This window comes from Macrosteles quadrilineatus, unplaced genomic scaffold (genome assembly GCF_028750875.1).
Source record: "Macrosteles quadrilineatus isolate MER2022 unplaced genomic scaffold, UCM_ALF_1.0 Scaffold_9__3_contigs__length_116548681, whole genome shotgun sequence".
In the NCBI taxonomy this organism is placed as follows: Eukaryota; Metazoa; Arthropoda; class Insecta; order Hemiptera; family Cicadellidae; genus Macrosteles; species Macrosteles quadrilineatus.
In genome coordinates, this window is record NW_026542602.1 from 45,043,465 (window position 1) to 45,071,352 (window position 27,888).

The 27,888-nt window shown below is 31.9% G+C and overlaps 3 protein-coding genes across 10 annotated transcripts in view; 2 read left to right on the forward strand and 1 right to left on the reverse strand.

The window, feature by feature from the left end:
• LOC129003810 (longitudinals lacking protein-like) overlaps positions 1 to 27,888 on the reverse strand; it is a 586,728-nt gene that overhangs the window by 317,933 nt on the left and 240,907 nt on the right. The window lies entirely within an intron of this gene.
• LOC129003817 (longitudinals lacking protein-like) lies at positions 19,390 to 21,225 on the forward strand. The gene is made up of 2 exons (XM_054432140.1): positions 19,390 to 19,498; positions 20,922 to 21,225. The coding sequence occupies exons 1-2, from the start codon at positions 19,495 to 19,497 to the stop codon at positions 21,197 to 21,199; spliced, it is 282 nt and encodes a 93-aa protein (XP_054288115.1). The 5' UTR covers positions 19,390 to 19,494; the 3' UTR covers positions 21,200 to 21,225.
• Positions 24,844 to 27,130, forward strand: LOC129003814 (zinc finger protein syd-9-like). Its single transcript, XM_054432137.1, has one exon. It carries the CDS (start codon positions 24,935 to 24,937, stop codon positions 26,051 to 26,053), a length of 1,119 nt encoding a protein of 372 aa, XP_054288112.1. The 5' UTR covers positions 24,844 to 24,934; the 3' UTR covers positions 26,054 to 27,130.

Consider the following 27,888-nt stretch of genomic DNA (forward strand, 5'->3'; position numbering starts at 1 on the left):
CTGGTCAAAGGCTTCAACTACTGTAGTTTCGAAGTATTAATCACATACAAGCATGCAATCAACAGTTCCAGATAAAAAGAACACTGGGCTTTGTGTTTTACCCTATCCTCCCCTATTTAGTGAATTTCTCCCATTTTAATTGCATGACATGAAATTCATTGAACATAACTTACCTAACTTAATGCTAGGATATATTAATCTTCCTTGTCAAAGATTTAGATTGTTGTATAGCTGTTTAGGTAAATAGTACGCACTTTTGTGAATTGTCATATGCAATTATGTATTGTCATATGCAATTAATATATTTTATTAATGTATTTACAATAAGTTGTTTTTGTTTTGTTTCAGAAAAAAGTTAAATGTGTGTCATTGGGATAAGCAACAACACCAATCTTGTCAAAGGGATAATTTTTACACATAAACATTAATATTTAGGCTGTCCATTCTGTGTTTAGATCTTTATAAATGAGAGGTTGGGTTGTTGAAAGATTATATTTTCTATATATTATTTAGTAGGTCCTCTTGTGTTCGTCATTGTTTGAATAATCATTTTTCTGTGAGAATCTTGGTAACAATACCTTTTTTTGCAGGCTGTAACGAACGTAAAATCAACAAAAGTACAAAGAAATCTCAAAATGCTACTCTCAAAAAGAACCTTCAAACACTGCTGTTCCAAGATAAACAAGGATTTGAAAAAACTAAAGGCCAAAAGAAAAAAGAGTTTGAAAAACAAACTTTGCTGTTTTCTAATGAGTTGAAGAGCACTGTTGAGAGCACACAAACAAGTTTTTCCTATTCTAGCAAAGACGGAGAAGATATTGTTGAAATAGATGTAGATAATGGTGCAGAATCTGTTTTTGTCACTGACAATGAAAGTGTGGTAGACGATGGTTGCAGTTTTGTATCTGAGACTTTTGAAGACGATATTCTTATTATTGATTCTACTAAGCAGGAGCCTGTTCTCTACAATGAATTGAGCGAACAAGAAGTTGAACCACCATCCACTGTTAATTCTATTGGGCAAGACCCAATTCTGAATAGTGAAGGGAATGAACAAGAAGTTGAACCACTCTCCATTGTTGGTTCTATTGAGCAAGAGCCAGTTCTGAACAGTGAAGTGAGTGAACCAGAAGATGACCCACTATTCATTGTTGATTCTATTGGGCAAGACCCAATTCTGAATAGTGAAGGGAGTGAACAAGAAGCTGAACCACACTCCGTTATTGATTCTATTGAGCAACGGCCTGTCCTGAATAATGAAGTGAGCGAACAAGAATTTGAACCACTCTCCATTGTTGATTCTATTGAGCAAGAGCCAGTTCTGAATAGTGAAGTGAGCAAACCAGAAGTTGACCCACTCTTCATTGTTGGTTCTATTGAGCAACAGTCTGTCCTGAACAGTGAAGTGAGCGAACTAGAAGTTGATCCACTCTCGATTGTTGATTCTGTTGAGCAAGGGCCTGTTCTGAACAGTGAGGTGAGCAAACCAGAAGTTGATCCACTCTCGATTGTTGATTCTGTTGAGCAAGGGCCTGTTCTGAACAGTGAAGTGAGCGAACTAGAAGTTGATCCACTCTCGATTGTTGATTCTGTTGAGCAAGAGCCTGTTCTGAACAGTGAAGTGAGCGAACTAGAAGTTGATCCACTCTCGATTGTTGATTCTATTGAGCAAGAGCCTGTTTTGAACAGTGAGGTGAGCAAACCAGAAGTTGATCCACTCTCGATTGTTGGTTCTGTTGAGCAAGAGCTTGTTCTGAACAGTGAAGTGAGCGAACCAGAAGCTTACCCATTCTCCACTGAGCTGCCTGTCAAATCAGAAATTGTATACATCAAAGCGGAAACGCTGTCTGATACTCATAATTATGGTGAAGATCAATTACCACAATCTCAAGAAATGCAAAATAACGGTAGGCTGTATTGGTGTGACTTATGTCCTTTTAGTTCAAATTATTATCCTTTCATTACCAGTCATAAGTTGAATAAGCACAAAGTAGTGCCCAATAGTACCAATCAATTTTTTCAATGCAAACTTTGTTCATACACTTGCATAGGAGACAAAACTTTTAGTTATCACAAAAAATTTAGCCATGGATTTAAAAGGACATTAAGAGGCAGGTACAAGAGAAAATTAACTGGAAGAAATCTAGGATCTGTGGAGGGAAATACTGAATTGAAACTTGAGAGCAAAAGAAACACAGCTAGAAAAACAGCATCTGTTAAGCAAAATGTCAAGGCAAAAGAGAAAGTTGAAGAAAATTCCTTGAAAGTGAAAGGGAAGCAAACAGTACAGGTATCTAATGATATTAATGTTCCTGTAATTGCAAAAAGCCATCAACCAGAGGATAAGATAAAAAGAGGTAAGTTTCTAATTTCTTTATGAGACTACTTAATAAAGGTGATGAAAATGTTATTGATAATATTTTCAGTTTATAATTGACAAATTCAAGAAAACAAACACAATTGTTTTAGGCCTTTCTATATGTTAATAGGCAAACATGTTTATTGTTTTTATTTATTTAAAACCTTTTTTCTCAGCTCGTTTGCATTGCAGGGAAAATCCACGAATACTGTTAGAAAGATATTTGCCTGTAGATGTGCAGAATACCTTTATAAATTAGAATAGGCTCAAAAGTAAGCACAAAAAATGAATTAATTTTTTTTTTATTAACATGGACTTTATGGGTTGCCATGTTGGTGACGAAATAACAACAAAATATAAACAGAAAATCAAAACAAATGAAAAAAGTTCCAATCACATGTTTTATTGAGAGTGGGGTGAAAATAGTCACATGTCAAAAATACTTGATTTCTTAGCTACTGGAATCATACCTGAAACCTTAATTACAAACCTTTCTTTGCATGAAATCAATATAACTTTCAAGTTTTCTAATCACTCTTTGAACTTTGGGAAGCGCCATATTGTGTTGTATTTACAATAAATTCCCAATTACACTAGACCTCATAGATTATATGCAACATTGCATATCAGCTGATTGACAATGAAATAAAGAAGACAGGGATACCAACATATATGAGCTTTTTGCCAATTAAAATGGGTCTCACAATACGTTTAATTCGGGCTATGTTTTTCAAAAGCACGCTGTACTTGGTGTTTCTAGGTTGATCATGAATGTTGCATAGAAAGTGCAGAAAAAAACAATTTTCAAGCAAAGTGAGATAGTGTAGGAATCAAGTTATGAGCATAATCTTAAACATTTTAACAGCTAAATTTATTTAACAGCTTTTTGTATTCACAAAGACTTGAAATAACCTGTTAATAAGACTGTTTAACCTGTTTGCTCTGAAAACTTATGCACTCATTTTCGATGTCGTTATACAACAACAACTTATATCAACTTATTCGATGTCGTTATGTTATAAGTACAACTTTTTGGGGTTATTCTGTAAGCTAGATAAACTCGTTAAACAGCCATCTTTTAATGTAAATTGCAGCACTAAATTAACTTCTGTAGCGGCCTTTTTGTCCATTAAAAAATGCTGTTGGACTGGTTAATCCATTCTGAGGAACAATTGTCTGGGGGAAATGAAATCAGGGAGGCTGTGGTCGTGAATGAATCCAGAACTTGTTGGTACGTTGATAAACTGACATCAATCACTGATTATAAAATCTCAATAATTTTTTAAAATATTAAATCACAGATGAAACATATATTTATATTTTATTTCTACTAATTCCAATTTCATCGTTTAATTAGTTCTGTGTTATTTTTCAGGACGTTGGAAATGTGATTCCTGCACTCTAAATTTAAGTTATTCCAACTATGCTAGTATAGTGCGCCATCTGCATCAATGTCCAAAAAGAAAAGATAAGATAGCCGAAGCAAAACGAAACTGTCCCTACTGTGGGAAGGCAACGGGTTATGAATTTCAGTTGCGTAGGCACATTGAAAAGAAACATCCTCAGCAGTGGGAGATGTTTTATACTGAAAAGCAGACTAAAAATGTTGACAAGCAGGAAAATTTACAAAAGATTGAAACAGTGGATGTTGGAATTGAAAGAGAAGAACAACCTCTATCTAGTAGTAGCACACAAGGTGGAAAATACTCTTGTTACTCATGCAGTTTTCAAACTGATGATTTTCCAATTTTAGAATTTCATCTACAAATAAATCATTTCAAAAAAAGGGAGGCAAGAGGAGGTAAGGCATTTTAATGTAGTTAGAAGTTAAAATTTTAGTTGTTATTTCTCGCAGATAATGTTTTCGAGGTTATAACCACTAAATCCGAATTGTGAACCACAAAGCCTGCTCAAGGACTTTTTAGCAAATTGTCCATAAGGGATAAGCTATTACCATAATTCTCATAGTAAGACCTGGACCCGGGATCTATTTACTTGTTCATTTTGATGTCCCAGAGGCCAAAAACACCATCCGTTCAAATTCATATATCTTACTTATATAAATATATATATATATATATATATATATATAATATGTGTCCGTTAGCACGATAACTCAAGCTAAAATGATCCGATTTCAATTAAATTTGGTACAAACGTGTAAACCTACGTTTATTCGGAAGAGTTCGCAAACCAGCATGATCGGACCATGGGAATGGGGTTAATGGGGGGATTTTTGGGGTGAAAATAGTTTTTTCTTATTTTTGACCCTCAAAACATAATATTTCCCAATTTCTCTCTTAACCATTTCAAAGAGCTTAAAAAACAAAATAATTTAGTATATTGATATGTTTTGTATGGTTGACTTATTGGTTACGTAGAAAATTCAAAAAATAGTAAATTTGAAATTCCTATGTTGTTCTTTTGGAGAATAAGTAAACAGTTATAGTTTGTTCGTTTATGGATCTATTTTTATCAAACTAGGTAAATTTATTTATTTTATACTAAGCTATAAATATTTTACAAAAAAAACACACACCATCCAACTGTAGAAGCAAACCTAGGTACTCATTAAACCTAATGTTATTGAAATAGATTTATTTTAAAATCAAATCAGGCAAATGGAAATTTTGTTTAGTCTGCAGGATTGTTGCGGTGGGGGGTATCAGATTATTTACAACTTTCTTGCAAGGTTTCTTCATTTTGCTATTTTGAAAATCATATTTGTTTGTATTTTCTTGCAAATGTGTTTTTCCTCCCAACACTGATAAACTTTTTTAGCTTAGTTCATCTTTTATTTTAGGAAAATTCTACTCTTCCCTCTACCTAATATAATAGTTATATCAGTGGACAATTATATCACAAATTTTGGTAAGGTTATAAATTTTTAGCATTCAGACGTTTAAAAACCCTGGATAGGCCTCTTTATGTATAATTATATTGCATTTACGAGGAAAGAACTGTTTCAGTATAGAATGGTGGAAGGTTCCTGATTTTTTAACCTTCTGCTGACCCTCCATTTGTTGGCTCCCATTAATTGCAATGAGCTAATATTATTCTGCTAATTTTCAATCTATGAACTTGAAAAGCTCAACTATGTAAAATATTTGTTGGTTACATACTTTTCTTAGGTTTTAGGATTCCATCCATCAATACCTGCATATTTTAAACTTTTTTTTTTGTTAAAAGTTCAAAAAGAGTAAAATTAAAATTTTTACTTAAAGCCGATACTGCAGCTTTTTTAGTACTGGAACAGGAGAATGATTAAATTTAGTGATTCACAGTGCTTAGTTCCTTCCTTCTTTTCCTTCTGAATCCATCCATCTTTGAGTGCAACTTTCAATAAGTGTATATTTCCTGAACTAGTTTAATATTTCCGATTGATAGCAACCTAACATCTCTTGAGTTTGCATAGTTGCTCAATAATGTATGTCAATTTCAAATTACAGGTGGCGCACTTAAATGTTTGTTCTGCTCAAAAGAATACAATTTCAAATCTCAGATGAAGATACATGTCAAAACCAAACATCCTGAAGTTTGGGCAAAGTTAATAACAAGCCAAGAAATGTTAACGCAATGAAACAGAAGTGGACAGAGAGGCGCGTAAAAGATAGTTTGTGACAGATGTGATCGAAGAATCTCAAACAGTCCTTTTGTCGTCATAACAACCAATGTGGGATTGAACCCAAGCAGTGATGTTATTATTGCCCTTACAAGACAAAGCGGAAATATGCAGATAAACAGAAAACATGGAGACTTAGTTGTGCCCTAATGAAGATTGAAAGGCTTGAAGTATAGTTTTTTCACACAAAATAAGTGTCAGGTATTTAAATATAAATACAATTTACAGGAAGGTATTTCTGAAACATTACTTACTTTGTATCATTTTAGCAATGAGTTGGTCTTGACCAGCAATTTTTGATATGATCATCTTTCAAACAATTTTTTTGCTATTTATCGCTCTAAACTGACATATTTTTATCCACCAGCTTAGAGTACTTTAAATATTCGTTTATTTTTGTTATTTTGTATACTGTATATCAAATATATTATTGAATACCGGTATGTTGTTATGTTGGGAATTTGTAGACTACAGGAACCTTCCATGGTGCGCACAGTGTAGAAGAGTTACTGTACACTTGGAAAGATTTGGCAAAACTAACTATAATATAAATTGTTTTTGTATAACTTTGAACGTGACTGCTCTGCAGTATTCAACTAGATGTATCACAGTCGATGCGCCGTTTTTAACATCAATTTAGTTTGTTGATTTTTGAAAGGACTTGGAAGTTATGTTCTGTGTGCACTCGATAATGCGATTAAGTGCATAGGAAACTCTCATGTGCGCTTGATAGATTTACTAAATTGAAATTTTACCTTTGTCAGCCAGCTCCTAATTTGTTATCAACTTGTTACGGCTGTTTCAGCATCACTGTGCCATCGTCGGACTGTTCAGCCAAAAGGCGTCGTTAAAATACAAAAACATACACACGAAACGCACACATATTTGTTTTTTGACATACACACGAAACACACACATATTTGTTTTTTGACAAATATGTGTGTGTTTCGTGTGTATGTTTTTGTGTTTTAATGACGCCTTTTGGCTGAACAGTCCGACGATGGCACAGTGATGCTGAAACGGCCGTAACTAGTTGATAACAAATTAGGAGCTGGCTGACAAAGGTAAAATTTCAATTTAGTTATAGAACGAGCTCAGGGGCTAGAAAATATGGATTATGATGGATTTAATCGTTGACTAGATAAAAATAGACATTCCATCGCCATGTTAAAGCTGTTGTCAGTTTTAAAATAAAAATGAAGGTAGTAAAATTAAGCCACCAACAGATTGGGCTGATGTAAATAACCAATGTCTGTCAAGTACACAGTCTTTTTCACCAAGTATTGGTGGGATATATTGGTAGGATGACTTATTTATCAACCTATAGAATCTTTTTATAACTTAAACTATCTCAGTAAAAAATCAGAATCTCAGACAATAGAGGTTTCTGTGACAGCCTAATTCAACTATGTAATTTTGAATAAATAATTGGTAACAACTGATCCGTGTAGAGGAGATGTCTACTTCAGTATCCAATAGTCAATGATTCAACATAAAATTGGATGCAAAATTGTTTGTATTACGTAATTTAATTTTATTTTGCGTTTTCAATTAACCAACAAACTGGTGATTCTACTACCTAAATACTATCAGAATTAATATTTTTACAATCAGTACACTGGCTAGTGGCTTAAAAAAATTTAACTACAAACTATCATACCGCAATTGTAAGCTTACACACAGTATATTTTTAAGAATTTAATTAATTAGTATAATTTTTTTGCTATTCTTTTATTTTGTTGAAGGTCCATTTTCAACAAAGTCCAACTGAAAGTTGCAGTTTTATTTTATTTTTGTTTTCAATAATGATTATGCCCTGATATTTTTGTGTTTAAATAAGGTAGTTAAAATTCTAAGCTTGGTTGTAAAACCATAACTTTTATTGTAATAAATCATGTTAAGTAGATTGTTTCCTTTATTTTCCCAGTTTAACTAGTAACTTCCACATGCACCATGGGTTGAGCTAGGGTAATTGGTCAAGGGGGGCATGGATTCTTGAATTTTTATTGCATAGTCTCTGGGAGGTCCTTCAGGCCACACTTTTTTACATAAACGTTTCATGTTAAAGCTATGTTTTATATTTTACCTAACCCGCCATGTTAAACTTCCCTATCCCAAGCGTGATGTATATAACTTCGTTACTTCTCGAGTGATGTAAAGTTGAAAAAAACTCACTCGGTGATGTAATGAAACCCATTTAAATAACATTAAGTGCTTAACTTAAAAAATATACCTCTATGGAGCCAACGACATCCAACGCTAGAAATCAGCTGTGCGCTTGAATTTTATTGTTATGTTTTGAAGAATTTTCCTAACCTAGCTTTTGTTTGTAAACGAACGTTACTGTTAGAAGATGAGTGAAATGGATAATGAAAAATATTGTTCGTAACCTCCTGTATATTGTCGGGTCAGGTAAAATCTTGTACGTTACACGTTACGCAAGAGCGTGTTTACATCACTTCGGTAAATTATGCAACTCGCTTCCGCTCGTTGCACAACATTCACCTGCGTGATGTAAAAACGCTCTTACTACACTTGTAAGGTAAATAGCTATTCTCATTTTTTAGTAGGATTATAGATATTTTGATACAATTATCAAAGGAAATACTTATATTTAAGAACCTAAGAAAGTATGTATATTTAAGTACTGTAGTACTAAATAAAGAAATAATATTTTTGTAAATAATAAAGTATTATCATTAGTTTGATAATTTTTTGTAAAAAAATAACAGTATAAAAATCAGATGAATTTTAGTTAAAAAATCCTATTTCATTTATAGCAATAATACAACAAATGAAACGTTATAACAATCCTCCATTAAACAGAGTATCCATCATTTGTGTTCCATAAACAATGGAGCGATTGTTATAGTCAAAGGACCAAGTTTGAGACTCTGTAACCTAGTGACAGGATGATTTTGGGAAACACCGCAGCTGCCAGAGTACTTATCATTGGCTAGATGGTGCTGCAAGGACAATTGAAAGAGTATGTTACAAAAAACCTTATTGCATTAATTGTATGGATTTTATAGAAGATAGATGGATTAAAAAGACATATCAGTTAGTTTGTTTCTTAAAGGACTATTACGGATAAATCCGTTTCCACTTGTAAACAAATTTTCTCCCCATTTAAATCCGGAATATGAATCTTGAGGACAAGTTTAGTTTCCAAAGCCTGAAACATTGTGAAAACATAGTTTTATAATTGTTATAAAACATCTCTGCAATGGTCCTTTAGATAAAAATTGTATTGTATTATTTTGCTAGTGAGGTGGAGAGGGTGGAGAGCAAACTGGACTCGAGGTAGAGTGTAACTTCAGTCCCCGAGGTCCATGGTTGAAATCCCGCTTATCACCATTCGATTTTATCTAAGTAATAAAACTGCACCCTATAGGCCAAACTTGAAGTAATGTAAAAAACAATCCCATAGAGCCTAGTTTATATAAGTGTAAGTTAGGTGTACGTTACTAGGGCTAATATACTTGTTGTTGCAGAAGCGGGCTGTTTTCAATGTGAAATGTGTGGCCGGACCTATAACAGGGAGCACAACCTACGTCGTCATGTTAGGTACGAGTGCGGTCAGAAGGAGGGTTCGTTCTCTTGTCAGTTCTGCCAACGTAGAGTGCGAAGACGTGACAACCTTACCAAACACGTTAGGACCTGTCGTAACAGGCCTGGAGAATTCAGCAGCTTCGCAGTATTAGACAAGTGTTCTATCACAACATAAGAAAGGAGCTCGAACCTCAAAGATTTATCTGCTATAAATGGTGTTATTTTGAGTGTTTCGTGTATTAATACGCTGCCTAAATCATAGTAATCGTCCAAGTCGTAACACTCTTTATTGACCTCAAAAGTTTAAACGTGTGGTTTATTAGGCCCTATAATAATTTTTGTTTGTGAAAAACACGATTAAGTCTAAAAATCTGACAGCTGATTTGTAAACCTATCTGTTGTATAGACACTTTATGATCAAAAGTAACTCATTTTCACTTAGAATATTAATATTTAGGCTATTACATTTATTCCTCATTTCTAAAGATTAGTATTTTTTAATTATATTTTCAAACCTGTTTCCAAGTTAAATAAAAAATAAAAATAAAATGGATATAATATTTTTAAATAAAAAATCTATAAAATACCAATAAAACCTGCACATATAGGACCGATAACCTTTTTTTTTTGTATAACCCGCGTGTAATTCGGTCCAATAGTATGGCCAGGCTAGCTGTCATAAACTTTACAAACGTTTTTTAATACATAAGACTAAGCTATAATGACTAAGCTCGTCCGCCCCGTGGTTGCAATTTTTTTTATTTTTTTTAAATTTTAAATTTATTTTTGTGTTTATTTTTGAGTCTTTAATTTATAAAGGAATCCTGCAATATTTTTCTAACAGTATGCGTATATTTTCCCTGCGATGCACAGAAGCTGAAAAAAGGTTTTCAATAAACATGCTTGTCTATTAATAAGAACTATAGATATACCACAAACAAAACAACCTGCGCAGAAACGAAAAGATCACGTGGTTCGCGCAGGTAGGTGGACCGTACCATTCAAACCTGCGCGGCTCGAAACGGCCGAGGGTTCTTTTGTTTCTGGTATTACTATAATTCTTATTAATAGACAAGGCTAACCCCATGTTAAATATCCATAAAAAAGTTGAATTTCCATTTTTGACCAAATCCATTTTTGAACATAAATATTTTCAAAATGAAAATAAAACCTGCACATAAAGGACTGATAACCTTTCTCATATAGGACTGATAACCTTTCTTTTGGCACAACCCGCGTGTAATTCTGTCCAGTAGGTCAGGCTAACTACCATAAGTTTTTTTAAATGATTATCATTACAGTGTCTCTAGTCAATGTTGACTGTTATGTGCTAATAAATTGTTCAATATTCCAACGAGTTTTATTTAATTCCTCATCTTTTATCTATTCAGTATTGAAATTGTCTCGTAATGTTAAAAATGTTTGCCAAATTCCAATTAAATGATGCCTTTTTGATTTCCGATTTTGCCATAGATTGATTACCTTATTTATTATTTAAATTAACTAATTTGTATGTCTTTATTTATCAGGATATTAAACAGAAATAATAAAAAGGCATCTATAGTTGATTTTGAAATTAATCAAACTGCTATTATTATTATTTCAATGGACATTTATTTTATATTATTTAACATTCTCCAAAAAATATTTATCATATGTCTTTTCTTTTTTTAGCTAAGTATTATTGTTAACTGAAATCTAAAACCAAGCTATTGTACATTTTTTATTTTCAACTTTCAAAAATTTACTTCTAGGATTAAAATTAAGTTCTATTTTTCCACAACCATTTGGTGATTTGTAAATACTTAAACTATTATGATTCTTTCTTTCATGCCCTCAAGGATAAAAGGTAAGATTGTTTTTGTAAATATACAACATAGTTTTGTAAATACACGGGTTTGGTTTCCTAGCAAATGTAAAAAAGATTTGGAACTTTTTATTCTTTTAAATAGCAGTAGCAAAAAGATGACCATTGTTCTTAAATAAAAAAAAAATCACCTCCAAATCTCAATGTTATCTATTTATTTACCATAGGTACCGTAAACATATAGGTAAAGGATTGGCTGAACAGTTTTGATACAAATATTATCTTAACGTCTTCAGGGCAGGTTACCCTTCATTATTTCTTTTTGCATGTTTTTTTTTCCAGTAGATTAAATTGAACCTTTATGAAAACCAATTTTCTGGACAAAGGTTTTGTAGTATATTACGTAGAAAATATTGCAAAAATGAAATGGATTGGATTGATTGATCTTAATAATACTTGTAGGGCTTTTATATCTTGTTTTTATATAACATCTTGAATTTCCTGCTATTACAGTTCATCTAGTTTCGCTTTGGTTTACCTTTGTATTTATTTTCCATTATTTTAACCGTTTCAATATTCTTTGAGGGTCATTGGTTATTGCAACAGTTTAAAATTGCATAGAAAAAATCTTGAACAATTAAACCATATTCTTTTTATGCTAATACTCAGAAATATATATTGTATGTACATAAATGCTAGTTTAATTCATCCTATGTACTACATTTTCTTAGGTTCGGTATAAAAATAAAATCAATAAATTTACAAATAATACACATTAAATATACCTTTAGTATCCTTTTTTAAAAAATTTTTCCTTTTAGAAATAATTTATTCCTCTCACTAAAATTCTGAAGTGTTGATTTTGAGTTACTACAAACATCTTTCTCAAAGCGTTGTTAATTAAAATTTGCAATCTTTTGACAGTAATATTCATACTACCACACCTTTGCCAATTCTGAGTTCTTGCTCCAGTATTGACAATTCAAAATACCCCTATAACATTTTTTACAAATTTCTAATGTGTAGGCTAGTTATGACTAAAAGGAGTTTTACATATCAACATCCTCAAAGACATATTGAAATGGGTGTTTTGTAATGGAGTAGTATTTGATCAGATTTGAATGTTACGTTCATGTTGTAGCTCACCGGTTTATTCAGGCTGCTCAGAAGATGCATCTCCTGGAGTTACTGCATCGTAGACCCATCTGGTCTTCGCCCCCTCCCATCCTGCCCATCAGTGGGGGCAACGGAGGGGTGGGGGTTGGCGGAGGGGGTGTATCCTTCAAGGATGACAAGCCGTTTATCTGCCCATCTTGCGGAAAGGGCTATAAATGGGAACAAACGCTGTCCAGACATCTACGTTTCGAGTGTGGCAAGGAAGCGATGTTCTGTTGTCCTTTTTGTCCGCAAAAGTGTAAACAGAAGGGCAACTTGTTGGCGCACATTAGAAATCGGCACGGCCCTAAAACTCCAGGGCTATCCCCTTCTCCCTCCTAATAGTTTTATCAAGCTCTTATCGAGCTATATCACAAAGAAGGTAAAATCAGAGGGCTGGTTATTTTAGCAGGTTTATTTTAAAGGTTGGACTTCTGTTTTTGTGTTTTAATGTCAATGGAATTTTTTTTTGTAGGTATTGTCTTGTTCTTGTTACAACATCTAACAATCAACCTTTTGCCAGACAGCATCAGTTCTTGATATGACAATCTAAAATAGCATCTGAGTCCAGAATGAACTCCAAGATCGAACCAGCAACCTTTAGATATAAGAGTCCTTGGAGCCTGGATGTTATAACTCATAAAACAATTACAAAAGTAAATATTTCCTCAGTGGCTGTTTGAAATTAAGAAAATTATGGTGGGCTAATCCAAGATGGCCATTAGCCTTCATTGACTCCTTTGGAAACAATTACAAAATTACAAAGAAAATGTTTGATCTTAGTGTGCACTAGATATTTGAATTAAAATCACTTTAGTATTCGGAAAATTATTTTTGGATGATAACCCTTCAACAGTTGTTTGAAATAATCCAAGATGGCCGCTAGCCTCCAAGGACTCTTAAAGGCAGGGTTTCCACCTGTCCCGATTCTGCTGGGACAGTCCTGATTTTGGTTCCTTAATGCCCGAATTTAAGACTATGTTAATCCGGGAGAGAGGGGGGCAACGTCACGATTTTTTCCTGGCCTATGGTGGCAACCCTGCTTACAGACGACCACTTTAACCACTCGGTTATCTAGGTAATTAAGATGTCATGAAGTTAGTCAAATTATTTCTTTCTAATTTATCCTTCCTTTTGCAATAAGTCCTGTTAATTTACAAGCACTATTTGAGTCCTCAGATTTCTTCTTTGTGGTATAGACAGGGTAAAATGAAAAGTTTATTTTCTATGATTCGATTACAATTTATGGTTTAAGCAAATCATGTCATTTTTTATGTGATACATTACAATTTACTACCTCAATCCTTTATAATTGATTTTTTTTAAATAATTACTATCACTTCAAAGCACAAATTATATTATTATTTCCTTTTCTTTTATGCCACAAAAATATCACGTTTGTGGCTTACTTGAAAATTTACAACTTGATACCAGTAGTACTGTACTATTTTTAAAGATACTTTTAAATTAATATTATGATTCTAAGTTAACTAATCGTTAATGTAAAACTGACTGTTACTGTATGAAACGGGTTAAAAATGGAGGCAGTTGTTAACCCAAAACATGTTAAATTTCTTATATTTTATAATTTAGACTTTACAGTTGTAAAAGGCAATAAGTTCCATAATTTTTGTTGTCAAGATTTGATCACTGATATAATACATTTTTACTAGTTTTTCTATACCGTAACCTCCTGCAACTAAAATTTAAAAATTATTTATGTTTTTTTTTAAGCTTGACAATTTTCAAAACAGAGGTTTCATAGGTTTATTGTAAATGAAATGCCTGTCTTCCATTTAATATTGGTTCAATCTATATTGTAGATATTATTTATTGTTGCTAATTTTGGAGTGGTGCAATTGTAATATTTAGATGTAATTGTTTTATCTTAGTATTTTAGTATTGTAGCTAAACATAGTTTTAAGAGCTGCTTTTATTGATTCCTATTTAGTTTTAGCCAGATCCTACAGTAGGCTACTCATAGTTATGTAATGTTTTGCCCTCCATATTGTGTATTAAAAGCTACAATCATTGTTGAATTTGAAAGAAATCGAGTTAAGATATAATACTTAGGTTGCATTCACAAAAGTACTGAAAACTTTTAAAGGCAAACTGATACCAAATAAGAGACTATGTTTAATATTTTATATACATATTTAAAGCTAAAATTCTCAAGTTTTATTAGAAACTTTTAGTATAACTTGATATGAGCACCATTCGTGGCCTGGCATAAATTTATGTGAAATTTGACCTCTTCCCAGGTTTTGGTAACACACTGGACCTTTTGCTGAGAAGTTTCCATTGCACTTACATAAACATGTCTATTCGAACTCGTTAAAATGTAACATGTTAAATTTAATAACAGCTGATTTATGTTTAACAATTAAAACACAGAACCAGAATGAAGCCCGTGCAAACATTAACGAGGGATGCCAACAGTTAAATTAATTTGGAATAAAATATTGTCTAAAATTTGAAAAAAAGTAATTCAACGATGGATGTTAATGCTCTAATGGTGCTCACATTGAGTTATACTAAGTTTATAATAAAACTTGAGAATTTTAGCTTCAAGTAGGCCTGCACATATAAAACATTAAACATTGTCTTTTTATGGACATCGATATTGACCTTTGAAATGTTTTAGTTCTTTTGTGGACACCCTGTATTTTGTATTGTAAGCATGCAGTATTTACATTGTTTGTAAAATTAATTCAATTTCATGTTTTGTTTTGAATTTATTTTTTATCCCACTTTTTATGACTGTGAAAAATTATTGTATTTAGCTGAAGTATTATTTCATGTAATTTAATTACCTATTTAATTCTTTGTTATCAAAACGAATTTTACTGTATTCCCAAAATAGTTTAGATTTTAAAATGCTTGTTTTAAAGTGCATGTAACACATGTAACTATGATTAAATGGTTCTATTTTAAACTTAATTGTTTTTATGTCAGTATCAGCATAATTTATATTTTAGTCTGTTGATAAGTACTTCAATAGCAATCATGACAAAAGGTTAATAGTATTTGTTGTGTGATAAATAGTTAAGAAATATTGTATTCAGTTAACTGTTTAAGGAATGGATATATTTCTTAACAACAAAAAGTGACTTTATGTATCATACGGTGATACAATGTAAAATAACCCGTTTACTATGGGTATTTTTTAAATGTGAAAATAAGTTTGTAAAACTTAACCCGAATTGGTTCAAAAAACTAATTCAAAATTTAACTTTCATTACTTAGTACCGAAAAGACTACTTCTGACGATAGCTGATATCATAGAAAATGATTATTTCTCTAATTTACAGCAAGGAAAAACCGATCAGATGATTTTCCCTAGGTCTTAATTTTCCTTACCTTGCACTTAATTAGGCTAGTTCTCAATTTCCCCACCATGCACACTACTGTTTCTCTCCCATTTTTTTTTCTAAATCAGCTGGTTTTACTAACACAATGTAAATTCGAACAGAAATAGACACTAGCTAATTTTGCCGTTTTTTTTAAGCCCAGTGTGTAAAAATAACATAAATTGCCATTTTTGGTACTTTTAATGAAATGTATTGTTTTGAAAAGAGGCTCACAGTATCATTTTTAAGGTGACTTCAGTTTTACTTTATGTAGTCCAAGAAGCAATCAGTATTATTTTATTTTGTTTCATGTGTAAAAGCAATTTAATTCATATTAGTTAAAGTATTATTTTTGGTAACTCAGAGCTTAATAAGTGCCTATTCTTGATATAAGGTTGTGTATCGCTGCAATCTATTGCAGTTTCAATTAAAAATTGGTTGGTTATCTTTATAGACTAGAACAATAGTGGTTTATTGCTTGACATACCTTTGAAAATTAGGATTTTTGCTATTGCTAGTAGCTTTTTGTATAATTTTATAGGAATTTTTTACCCGCTTGTTGTTTTGTAGTTCCTGTTATGTATACTATGTTGCATATGACACAGTTTCTGTTGTCATTTTCATCCTATGTAATTATACTCATTTGTAGGTTTAAGGTGATATTATGTTTGTCCTATTTACATTAAGCTTTGCTTGAGTTACTATGATTTTTGGTTATTGTAACAGTATGTGGTAGCTTCTTTTTTCAGGTTCTTTGAGGGTAATTTACAATGATTACAATATTTTAAAATTTGTAAATTATGTCCTTTAAACTCTAAAGGCTGATATATATTGTACACAAGAACAATAAAGCCAAAATTTTTACTTATGCGATTATCACCCAACAAAAATGGTTGAAATCTGTACCAGTACATGTACTGCAAACCTAGGATTCAAATTTAGAACTAGGCACAATTTTGTCTTTTGTTATCCCGTGCTGTTAAGGTCGTAGACAGTTAGGTCTTCTTTTCTTTGTTGACGCCAGTGGCATTTTTACACAAGAGAAAATGTATTTGTGTGAGTGTACTGAAATAACGATTTTCGGAAAAGCGACCCAAACCCATATTGTATGTGGTATGGATGTGCCGAAAATCGAACGTGTCCCACCCGCTCTGAATTCCGAGACGCTAAATACTAGGCCAGCACAGCACACCCAGTAGGTCTGATCAATAGCCGATTGTTCTAAGGCGTTATCTTTCCAGCCAGGAGTCAGCATTGTATATTGAGGGTTCTATTATCACGGTCATATTTTTTATGTTATATATATTTTTTTATTTTTTATCTGATGCAGTTTTTGTGAAGTTTACCTGTCTGTTGCAGACCATTTAGGGACATGCTTACATAAAATAAACGGTTGCAACACTATTTAAAATTGACTGCTCGTGTATAAGCTGAGTAGATTCATTGTGAGATGCACCACTAATTAGTAATTTTTCAAATGTTTGACCACCCTTTCTGTGTGTCTATGAAAAATTAGTTTAAAAATTATTTTTTATTTTCATGTTCAATACATAAAAATGATGTCATTAAGACATAAATAATAATACATAATAAAAATAATATAACATAATACATAAATAAAAAAAATACACAAAACATTTATGTTTTGATTAATAAGTCATCAATAATCCGTGAGTGAAAAGAATCAAGGAAGCTACCACATTCTGAGGGTGTTGACCATTTCCTATCAAACAGTATTTTTTAGACCATGACTCTTTTGTTGTTCCTTTAGCATTAGTATTTATCACAAGATGCCTTTTTATACCAAACATTTGCCTTATACAGACAAATATAGACTATTTATTTCATATTTTGTTTTATTTTTTCCTTACTAGAACCATCATTACTTTGACATAAAGAAGAATGATAAAATTGTGGTTGAACATAATTATTTTTTATAGTATAATAATTGACAAAAAGTTAAAAAAAAATGCCAATACAGAATCAGAAAACAATTTGATTTTATCTCTGTATCTAGTGAAGAAGTGGAGAATAATCATGTAATTATTAGACCTGAGTGAATATATATTTTGAAAGTTTTTTCAAAATTTAAGCATCTAGAGAATTGAAACTAAATTAACATAGTTTTTGTTTTTAGTCTTATATCGATTGATATTGACTGGTTATCTCACTAAGATTTGTTTGATTTACCCGATATAAAAACAAGTGAAAAATGAAGTTCAGGAAGTCCGAAATGAAAGTGTATGTGAGTTATTAAGTTACAAGAAAAATTTACAAAAATTCAATAAAATACTTTAAAAAACAATTATTAAAAAACAATTATTTTTATGATATAATATTTATATTTCATGGCTTCACTTTTTATTTTCCCTTGATTTCCTCCTATATGTTTGTTTAATTTGAATATACATTAATAAAATAGTATTTCTCTCTTTATTTTTTGACTTCAAGATCCTTTATGAATATTATAAATAGGCTTGGAATTTGTATTAGGTATATCAACAGAAGTTTAGAACATAAATTTGAACAGTAATATGTTACCTATTTTGAAAACTAGTATTACTTCTATAACACTTTTGATATTAATTTTCTGAAATAGGTTACCTATTTCCATCTACAAAATAAAATAAAATAAATAAAATTATAAATCAGTTTACACATACAGATTATAAATTAACTAAAAACATAGATTCAAAAAGGGTAAACCCTCATTATTAAGGACCTGCTAATTCAGATTTAGCTTAAATCCAGACAGCCATTTGTAAGACATTTACAATAAACTTAGTTTTACATGTTAGGATTATTCCACTTTAAACCACACAACACACCTTATGTATATAGTTACAGCATAACTAATGTTTCTATTTTTCAGTTCAAAATATAAAATGCAACCTTTTTCTTAAGTAGGCGTGTTATTATGCACAAGGATCCAGAATACTGCTGCCTTTCTTTATAGAATAGTCCATTTAATGCATACACTTAAAAACTCCAGCTAGTACAAATTAACGAGGATTTGCTATACTTTTGAGTTCCTATAAACAACAAAAACAATTAAATCTCATAAAATAAACTAAAACTATTAAAACCAATGAGAAACAAGTTGACTAGTCAATTTTTACAGGTGTTACTCAAACTATCAGCTACTTACATGGCCTTGGAATCCAGACGAGAGGAAGAAGAACTGTTGCAGATCCTGGAGCTCCGTTCTTCTGTAATTGCGGAAAGAGTTACTCGTATCAGCGTAGTCTGGCTTTGCATCAGAGACTTGAGTGCGGGCAAGAGCCTAAGTTTAAATGTAGTTACTGTGACAAGAAGTGCCACCAGAAAGGCAATCTCATCAAGCACATAAATAGGCGACATCCGCAGCATTACAGCAATACAAAATGAAATATATTCTTTGGTACAAGAGAAGTCAAAAGAATACCTTACCAAATACTTAAAGGGGTAACACCCACAGTAAAGCAATAATACAGAATAAAATTCTTGTTTGTGACGAGATAAGTCATCAGAAAGAAACACAAAGAGGCAACAACCAGGCCAATACAATGTAAAATAAAATTCAATGGTTGTGTAGGATGTTTTCCGGTAAAAACTTATTGGCAATGCTGAATAATGCTGAATAAACATTACTCTGTTCCGACATTTTACGATGGGTAAGTTCATATTGTAAAGACTTAAGAGATTGACCAGCAAAAATAATTGTTACGGACTTTGTATCAAAGTACAATCTAGTGACTTTGATACAGTGTTAATTCTTAAATATGACATCAACGCCAATAACATAAATTAAATCAATTTTTGTGATAGATTTTTCTAGAACTAACAAATAAAGGGTTATATTGCCGTTGTTGTCAGAATACTAATAAATTGTAGTGTGATTTAATACAGGTTTTTGTGCAATAAAAATGGAACAAAACAAATGTAGTTGAATGGCAACAATGTAATTTCTGACAGCAACACAAATAACCTAAATCTTAGTTTGTCGACTTATGTCATCATTGACTGGGACGGGTGGCGTCGTCCTGTAATCCAGCTACTAGGAGGTCACGGATTGTGGATATTTGTAGGTATGCACTGTGGATGGGATACTCCCTGGTGTGGATTAACGTCCGCACTAGTGAGTATTACGACTATCCGCAGTGCTATCCTGATAATTAGACCAATTCGTATATACCAAGGAAAAAATGTGGTTCGGATTCCACTATAAACTGTAGGTCCCTTAGTTGCCATTAGCTGTTTGGGCTATTAATTAACAGCTGTGTCTAAGGAATGTCGGCCTTAGTCACTAACAAGACTACAAGATCGCGCCACTCATCCTACACTCATCTCCATTCATACTTGGCTTAAAATACCTACATTGTATTGTCGCCATTTCATAAGAAAGTATTAAAGTAAAGTATTAAAGTATTAAAGTATTAAAGATTCGTTACCTTTACTTCAAAAGTCATAGCTAGGATCTTTGGGACTCTCCTGCTTTTGTGAGACATGGTTAGGTTACCTGAAATAAGGGTAGAAATATATGAAAAATATTAGTGAGATTCTTTTGCAAACTGTGATCGCATTAAAACATTCTTTAAAAACATCACAATAGTTTTATTGAATAAAAAAATAACACGAAACAGACTTTAGTTAAAAAAAAAATACTCCTTGAAGCCCAAAGGGAAAATTGGTCTCAAGGCAAGGATATTTTTTCATGTGCCTATTGACAAAATTTATTAAAAAATTTATCAACAATTGTAATTGCATAACTTACATACACACCGCTTAAAGTTTATCTTAGACTATATGCCGGACTATTTCAAACATGTATATGTGGCGGAATGAAACAGAGAATACTGTAGATTGGACATCCAATTTTTATAAAAAAATTTCTTTCTTTAGTAACTTCTTGGCGGATTTCCCTAAAGAGGCAGAGCGGTTTTTAATATGAGGGTGTAGTAATTTCCCAAAAGATTTTTTCTATTGAATACATTTTTGAAAACAGTTACACGTTACAAGAAAAAATAACTTTTTATAGCTAATTTTTGTTGATAATTTTGTTTTCACTTGCATTTTTCTGATTCTTGTCTGTTTTAGGTGGAGACGGCCAGAACCTGTTTACTTGTGAGTGTGGCAAGTCCTATCCTCTAGCGACCTCTTTACACAACCACAAGGTGTATCGGTGCGGAAAACAGCCGCAGTTTGCGTGTCCGTATTGTTCTCACCGCACCTGGCACAAAGGAAACTTGAAGGTTCACATCAAGAACAAACATTCGGATCAGCCTCAAGTGCAGTTTATATGCACTAACAGAATACTCTCTGAACAAGATTCCGAGTTGGAGATAATTTCCGATAATAGTATATCATTGGACTGAGTCATTGAAACAAATTTTCAGTGTTGGAAATACTTTTTACTCTGTTCAATTTTTTGTATTATATTTTAAGTTGTAGGCCTATATTAAATTAAATATTTTACAATGATTGTTTTTTTTTTTAATTTATAGGCTAATAATCCCAAAAAAGTCTAAAGTAGTAACTCAAATTTTGAAGGTTTTACCCTGTATAGTTTTGAATATTAGTTTCACACAACCCCTTATCATTTAGTACCTATATTTGTCTAAAGACATTTCTTTACGAAATACAACCTCCAAAGTTTATTTCACAATATGCTTCTAGTTGTTCTTCATGACAAAATAGCAACGCTACTATTTAAGACTTTCTTGTTATCTGGCAGTAAAGTTTTAATTTCTTTCATTGTGAAAGCCACCAAATTTCTGAGTTATTAGAAATAAATGTTACGTACCTTATTCAGTCTAGACGATTCCTTTTTGGTATACATTTGACTATTACAACACTATTATAACATTTCTGGATGGTTTAACACATCATCAGAAACATGAAACATCCTCTTTGCAGATTAATAACTCACACATGCATAAAAAACGGTTTGAACATAAAATAGAGCATTTAAAAAAATTTTAAGTTGGGTTGATGAGCTCGAAGTCTATCCTTGTCTGGTTCCTAGTTTTTCAACGATAATTTATACGTAGTCAAATGTACTAACAAACTAATTGCTTGGACTTAATAAGGTTTGTAACCTTGATTACTTTTCATTTTAGAATTCATAATCATAATTAGACCTATCACAATTGTTTTAGTTAAAAAAATAACTTTAAAACAGTTTCACACATTTTTTTATGTTCTGCATTGTTTTCATAAATATTTACCAATTTTTTCTTTATAGTTTAGTAAATAAAAGTTTTCAACTATTCTAGGTCATGATGTGAAAGCATATGTTTGTGAGTGTGGAAAATCATATTCTCGCTTTACAACTCTCTATAACCACAGAACTTATAGATGTGGAAAACAGCCCCAGTTTACTTGTCCTTACTGTTCACACAGAACTTGGCTCAAGGGAAATATGAAAACGCATTTGAAATTAAAACATCCTGGATTGACTTTGGATACTAACTTGACAGATGACGTTGATGAGGTGGATACCCAAGTTGGAAATGTGCCTGGAAATGTTATTGCATTGGAATAGATTTAACTTTTAATTACATTTACCGATGCAAAATTGTTTAAATATTATTTTTATCCTGTTTTTTTTTATATTTACCTTTTTTTGTAGTTCAAATATTTTTTTTATTCATCAAAATTTAAGTAATGATAATTTTTTGTAAGTGTTTTAATTTGAAGTTAATATTTTGCTTGGCATTCCTGAATAGCTTAATATCTAAATAGTTTTAAGAAACTATAATTTTGAGGATTCAAAATTCATTGGTTCTAGGTCCATTGATTCATAAGTAGATATTGAATCTTTTATTGTAATTATCTATTTTTGTAAACCTTTTAGTACATCAATGTTAGTACAATATAAACGCTGTTAAATAAAGGTCATCATTGGAAACATTCACTGTTATTATTAGTGTTATTAGTTTAAGGAAAATCTTTTATAGATGCTTTGGACATTCACAGAAATCACTAATAATGTTTAAAACCAGAAATTTCAAATCTCAAAAAAATGTGAACATTAATTCACTTGTCTGGTTATAAAAAATAGATTGAGCTAATTAATAAAATATTTTCATACTTAACATAATGAAATTTTTATGTTGTGTATCTTTATTGTTGTCTACTTTATTGTTTCTTTATTGTTGTCTACCCTGGTGGCATTTTTTAAAGAGATATTGAAGAGAGTAGTCAAATGCAAGCGGTCCAAAACCATTTTGTTTTGTTATATGCTGGGTATCAAAACTGCACTGAAGTCAGACATTAACCATTAGGCTAGCAGCACGCTTGAATTGAAAGAATGTAAGCTAGACATAATAGTAGTATGAGAATAATAGTACTTGTCTAATATACAAATCATCTTTTTTTATACAAAAGTACATTGAAATAAATTAAAATTCTGACACTGATATTAATAAGAGAATTTGAGAATGTACAAAAGAATACAGTAACAAAAAGAAATACTGTAAATGTGATAATTAATAACACAATTTGAAATAATTGAGAATGGATCATTTAACAACAAACACCTGAAACTGAACCGACTGTTGACATGATCAGTTTAAGAAGTTTTGAATCTCAAAACTCGCTGGTTCGGGATTTGAGTTTTTTTTTACTCATTACTAATCCAGACCTTTTAATACCTCATTCAATCCAGGCTTATAACGACGTGATGGCTCATTGAGCTGTTAGTGTTCTGCAAGTTTTTTTTTTAGTTTTTGTACAAAAATGTAGTGGACAAGTGAGTTCAATTTTAACTTCAAATATTCACCACTCAACAATAAATAACAAGCTGCAGCACACACTAATTCACCACCACTCCCCGAATAATTAATTAAAATTGTTTCCTAATTTTAAGGTAAAAAGATGCTATAAGAAACATCTAAAAACCAGGACTTTTGCGTATAATTATTTTGATTTATTTCCAAAACTTTCACTCTATCCCTCTGTACACCCTATTACTACCTTCCCCTTCAGTAGGCCTACACTTTCTCAAGGATTTTACCACCGTTTAACTATGTTTAAAATCACTCTTGGGAAGCATGCTCACAGTGTGTTGCTTATTTCAGTTAGCTTCCAAATAACCTGGTTTCTTTTTTATGCTTTCATTTCTTATGAGAAGATAAAATATCACACATGAAGTTTCATTGAATGCTTAGATGTTCCAAAATACACTTCCCATGACAAAAAATGAATTAATTATCAGTGCAGTTAGAGCTATCTGATGTTATGATGAGAACTTCTAAATACAAATCTGGGTGTTTTTTTCATACTCGCTCATGCAAGGTAAAATGGACCACAGGAATTCTCTGGTCATGTTTAGAAACCCAATTTAGCCAAAAAGAATCCTCAAATTAGAAAAAATTGAAGAAAGAAACAATATGGATTTGATTTGTTTTTGAGAGCTTTCTTCAATCTAGGTAACTTCAGACTTTTCTAGTGCATTGATTGGTACTTTGTTCCTAGGTTATTTCTTTGAAACCAAGATTTTTCACATGTAATAAATTGTCCTAAAATCAGGGAAATTTCCTGGTGATCATTTCTTTGGTTAAGGTGTAGCAAAGTCCTAGACACTTCCTTGAAATAAATTTCCTGTTATCAAAATAAATGCCTAAGTATCAATTTGTAATATCTTGACATTCATATTTAAACAACATTCTAAACTTTTATGTTCACCTTTTATCATCCCACTTTTAAAGTTAAATAATCTCTGATATAGATTTTTAAATATCTACTTGCCCTTTTCAAAATACTGAATTGTTGCTTGATGTTTTTGGTTAGTTTTGTTGTGCACAAAGCCTATTTTTTTATCTAAAGGCTAACCTGGCCTGGCATTTCAATAAAAAAATTAAATCTTAACCTGTAAGATTACGCTTTAAAGACTTTTTACATATTCTTCAAATATACATTGTTTTAGTCTACTGGTGGTATATCGTAATGATCCATTGTTTGGAATTTTGTACAGTTTCATGAAACATTTTCACAGCACTTGTAAGTACAGCTTTTATGGGTGAACACTAAAAATGTAGATTATGAATATTCTTTTGCATGTCCTGTTAGTTGTAGAACACTGATTGTTTCAATACTTGAGACTGACAATGAGGACTTTTGCAGATTGGATGGGTCAAAACATATTGAGCTACTACGGATTCCTGAACAAGGGGATGTACGATCATTTCATTTTGAACCGGTACGAAAACGACATGTGCTCAGTAAAAAGTGAAGATTCAGAAGAATTGAGTTCCACAGACGTACCAGCTATAGCGAACATAAAACCTCGAAAGACAAAATTCGCACCTCAGGCATTCCACAATTGCACCTTTTGTGGGAAATGGTACAGATCGAAAACGAGCTTAGGACTGCATCGTAGACTAGAATGTGGGAAAGAGCCTGCGTTCCAATGTCCCTTTTGCCCTTTGAAAACTCATCAAAAAGGAAATTTGCAAGTCCATATAAGAAAGAAACACACTAATGAAAGTGCAGAAGTGAACCGCATGAGTTCTAATTCGTTAAAAAACAAAAATCCGATTTTAGCTCAAGAATTGGGTATGACTAATGCTAGTGGAAAGGTTAATGCCCAACAGTTGGGAATAAACAAAGATATATGCTCAGAACTGACGATAACTCGTACACAGTCAAGTAAATCAACTGGTCCAAGTAATTCTACTCTGAACAAAACTCCAAACCTGAGTCATATTCTGTCACAACCGAACAAAGCTCGGGGTATTACACAGTTTCCATTATCAGTTTCTGAGATAAACTCAGCTGCATCAACTTCATTCAGTGCTCCCGCTTCAAACAATGGGAAAATCAGAGTTAGATCTATAGCAAACATACCACCAGGCGTAACAATCACTCAGAATCGACCTTTAAGTGAAAGACTATCATCCGACATCACTATCACCCCGACTGTCACACCTTCGATCACGATAACAGAGAGTTTTAGCCTCTCCGAGGAACATAATTTGGAAAATTCCAATGAACATAATTCCGACGAAAGAAGCAAGACTTTAGATAAAAAACTTCCCGAACTTACCAGAATACTAAACTCACAAGAACCCGTACCTGTTCCTCCAATACCAACAATAGTCGAAGCCTTCAATGCTTCTATTTCGGCACCCTCAACATCCTCCGATGTTGAGAATGAATCAGCAACTATCAAAACAGAAGTAGAAAATGAAGATATACCCGACTCAACAGACAAAAACGATGTTTAAGATTTTTACATATAACAATCACAGGAGCAAATACTTAAAATCCATATTGTACCGTATATATCCATATTATACTATGAGCTGATTGACGAAGGTAACTCTATTTATTGATTTAGCAAATACTTACTTTCACACTGTACATATGAGCCTTTAGTTTGTACTGAATATCTACTGTATCTTTGGTATTGAATATCATTGGATTTAAGATATGAATCATTTCTTTTTTTATTTAGCTGGATTGGTATAGTTATCATGCTGCCACAAATGTTATCATATGCACACACTATTCTGGTATAAAATATGTATAATGTTTTTCAATTTTGTTATAGTAGTTTACACAACGATCGCGTAAAGATAGTGTTAACGACGTGAGTAGAAAATTTAAGGTATGAGCCTCTGCAAGTGTGCCTTAAAAACTTCTATAAGTTACGCGTAAAAACTATTTACGCGAGTTGTGTACACTACTCTACCTACGACCGATTTTTAAATTACTAATAATCACTTTTCAAATCTTCTAAGAGAGGTTATGTTTTTGTTTATAACCTTTCATTGCAAATTACATTGATGCAACGACTCGTTATACCAATCACTATTAGTTGAAGTTTGAATCCTTGAACCTCATTGGTCCATTACATGTGTTGTTAATTAAATCTATGCTGTTATGTAAGTAAACAATGCTGTTAGCCTATGTGAAACTTTTCAATTCTAAGAACTGAGCTAAAACGGCTATTTTTAAAAAAAGGTCGTAGGTAAAAGAATTTTCCTTTGCTATAATCGAATGGTACTTTAAGACTTTTTTAGACAATCTGAATATATATTATTTATATCAATCTACTTTTTAAAAAAAATTGCTTTAGTGTTTCTCTTTAAGAGCTGTAAATGAAGATTATTTTCATTTTGATTTTTTCTCAGCTACAGTATTTGGTTGTTATTTTCGTTCTCATAAGGATAGGAGTATTTCTATTCCTTTCTAACCAAGATAAGAGTATTTCTGTCCCACCAATTCAAATACTCATTTTTCACTCACGAAAAAGACTTAAATGTATTTAAATACATTAATAAATAATTCTTATATAGTATAGTAAGAATCAGTATTTATTTTATTTAGAGTTTTGTTTACATGACTATTAAAAACATCATACATTTAGGATAGTATCTTTTTTTATTTTGTATTGTTTTTCTGAGCATGTTTATAGAAAAGTTAGTTTTTTTCATTTAAATGTTTTATTGTTGGTGTTAATGTTCTATTGAGAGAATTTGTGAATAGTCTAAATAATCTTGTACACTTAGATAAACTTTGTAATACAAGCTTCCATGCAATAATATGTGCAGCTTCTATAGTTTTATACAACAGTTTACCCTATAAACCAGTCTTCCTATTTGTAGTTTAATGTATTTTCTATACATTTTTAGTGTTAGATTGCCTACTTTTTTATAATTTAAAATTTTTCATATCAATCGTACATATTTTAATTTAGATTGTGAAATAAGTTGGTAATGGACTGACAAAACTATTTTATTTTTAAAAGATGTTTATTTGACAGTATTGTTATATTGTATTTTAGTAAATATTTTTTTCGCCAAATTTCAACATTCACACTCCTTAAAAACAGCTGTGGTAACCAGTATTTAAGTAGACATACCTATTATTTTCCTACAGTCACCCGACAAAGTGGGCTTCCTTGCGCAGATTATAGTACAGAAAGCCTTACTTTGGCGCACAGTTTTTACTTTAGCGCACACCAGTATTTCAAACAACACAAAACAGTGTGCTTTTATTATGCACGTAATCCGCGTACGCTTGAAAATAAATTGGCAACACTTAGGCCGGCCACACA

Excerpts from the sequence above, each read along its gene's own strand:
- LOC129003814 (XM_054432137.1), top strand. The coding sequence starts at position 24,935 with ATGAGGACTTTTGCAGATTGGATGGGTCAAAACATATTGAGCTACTAC.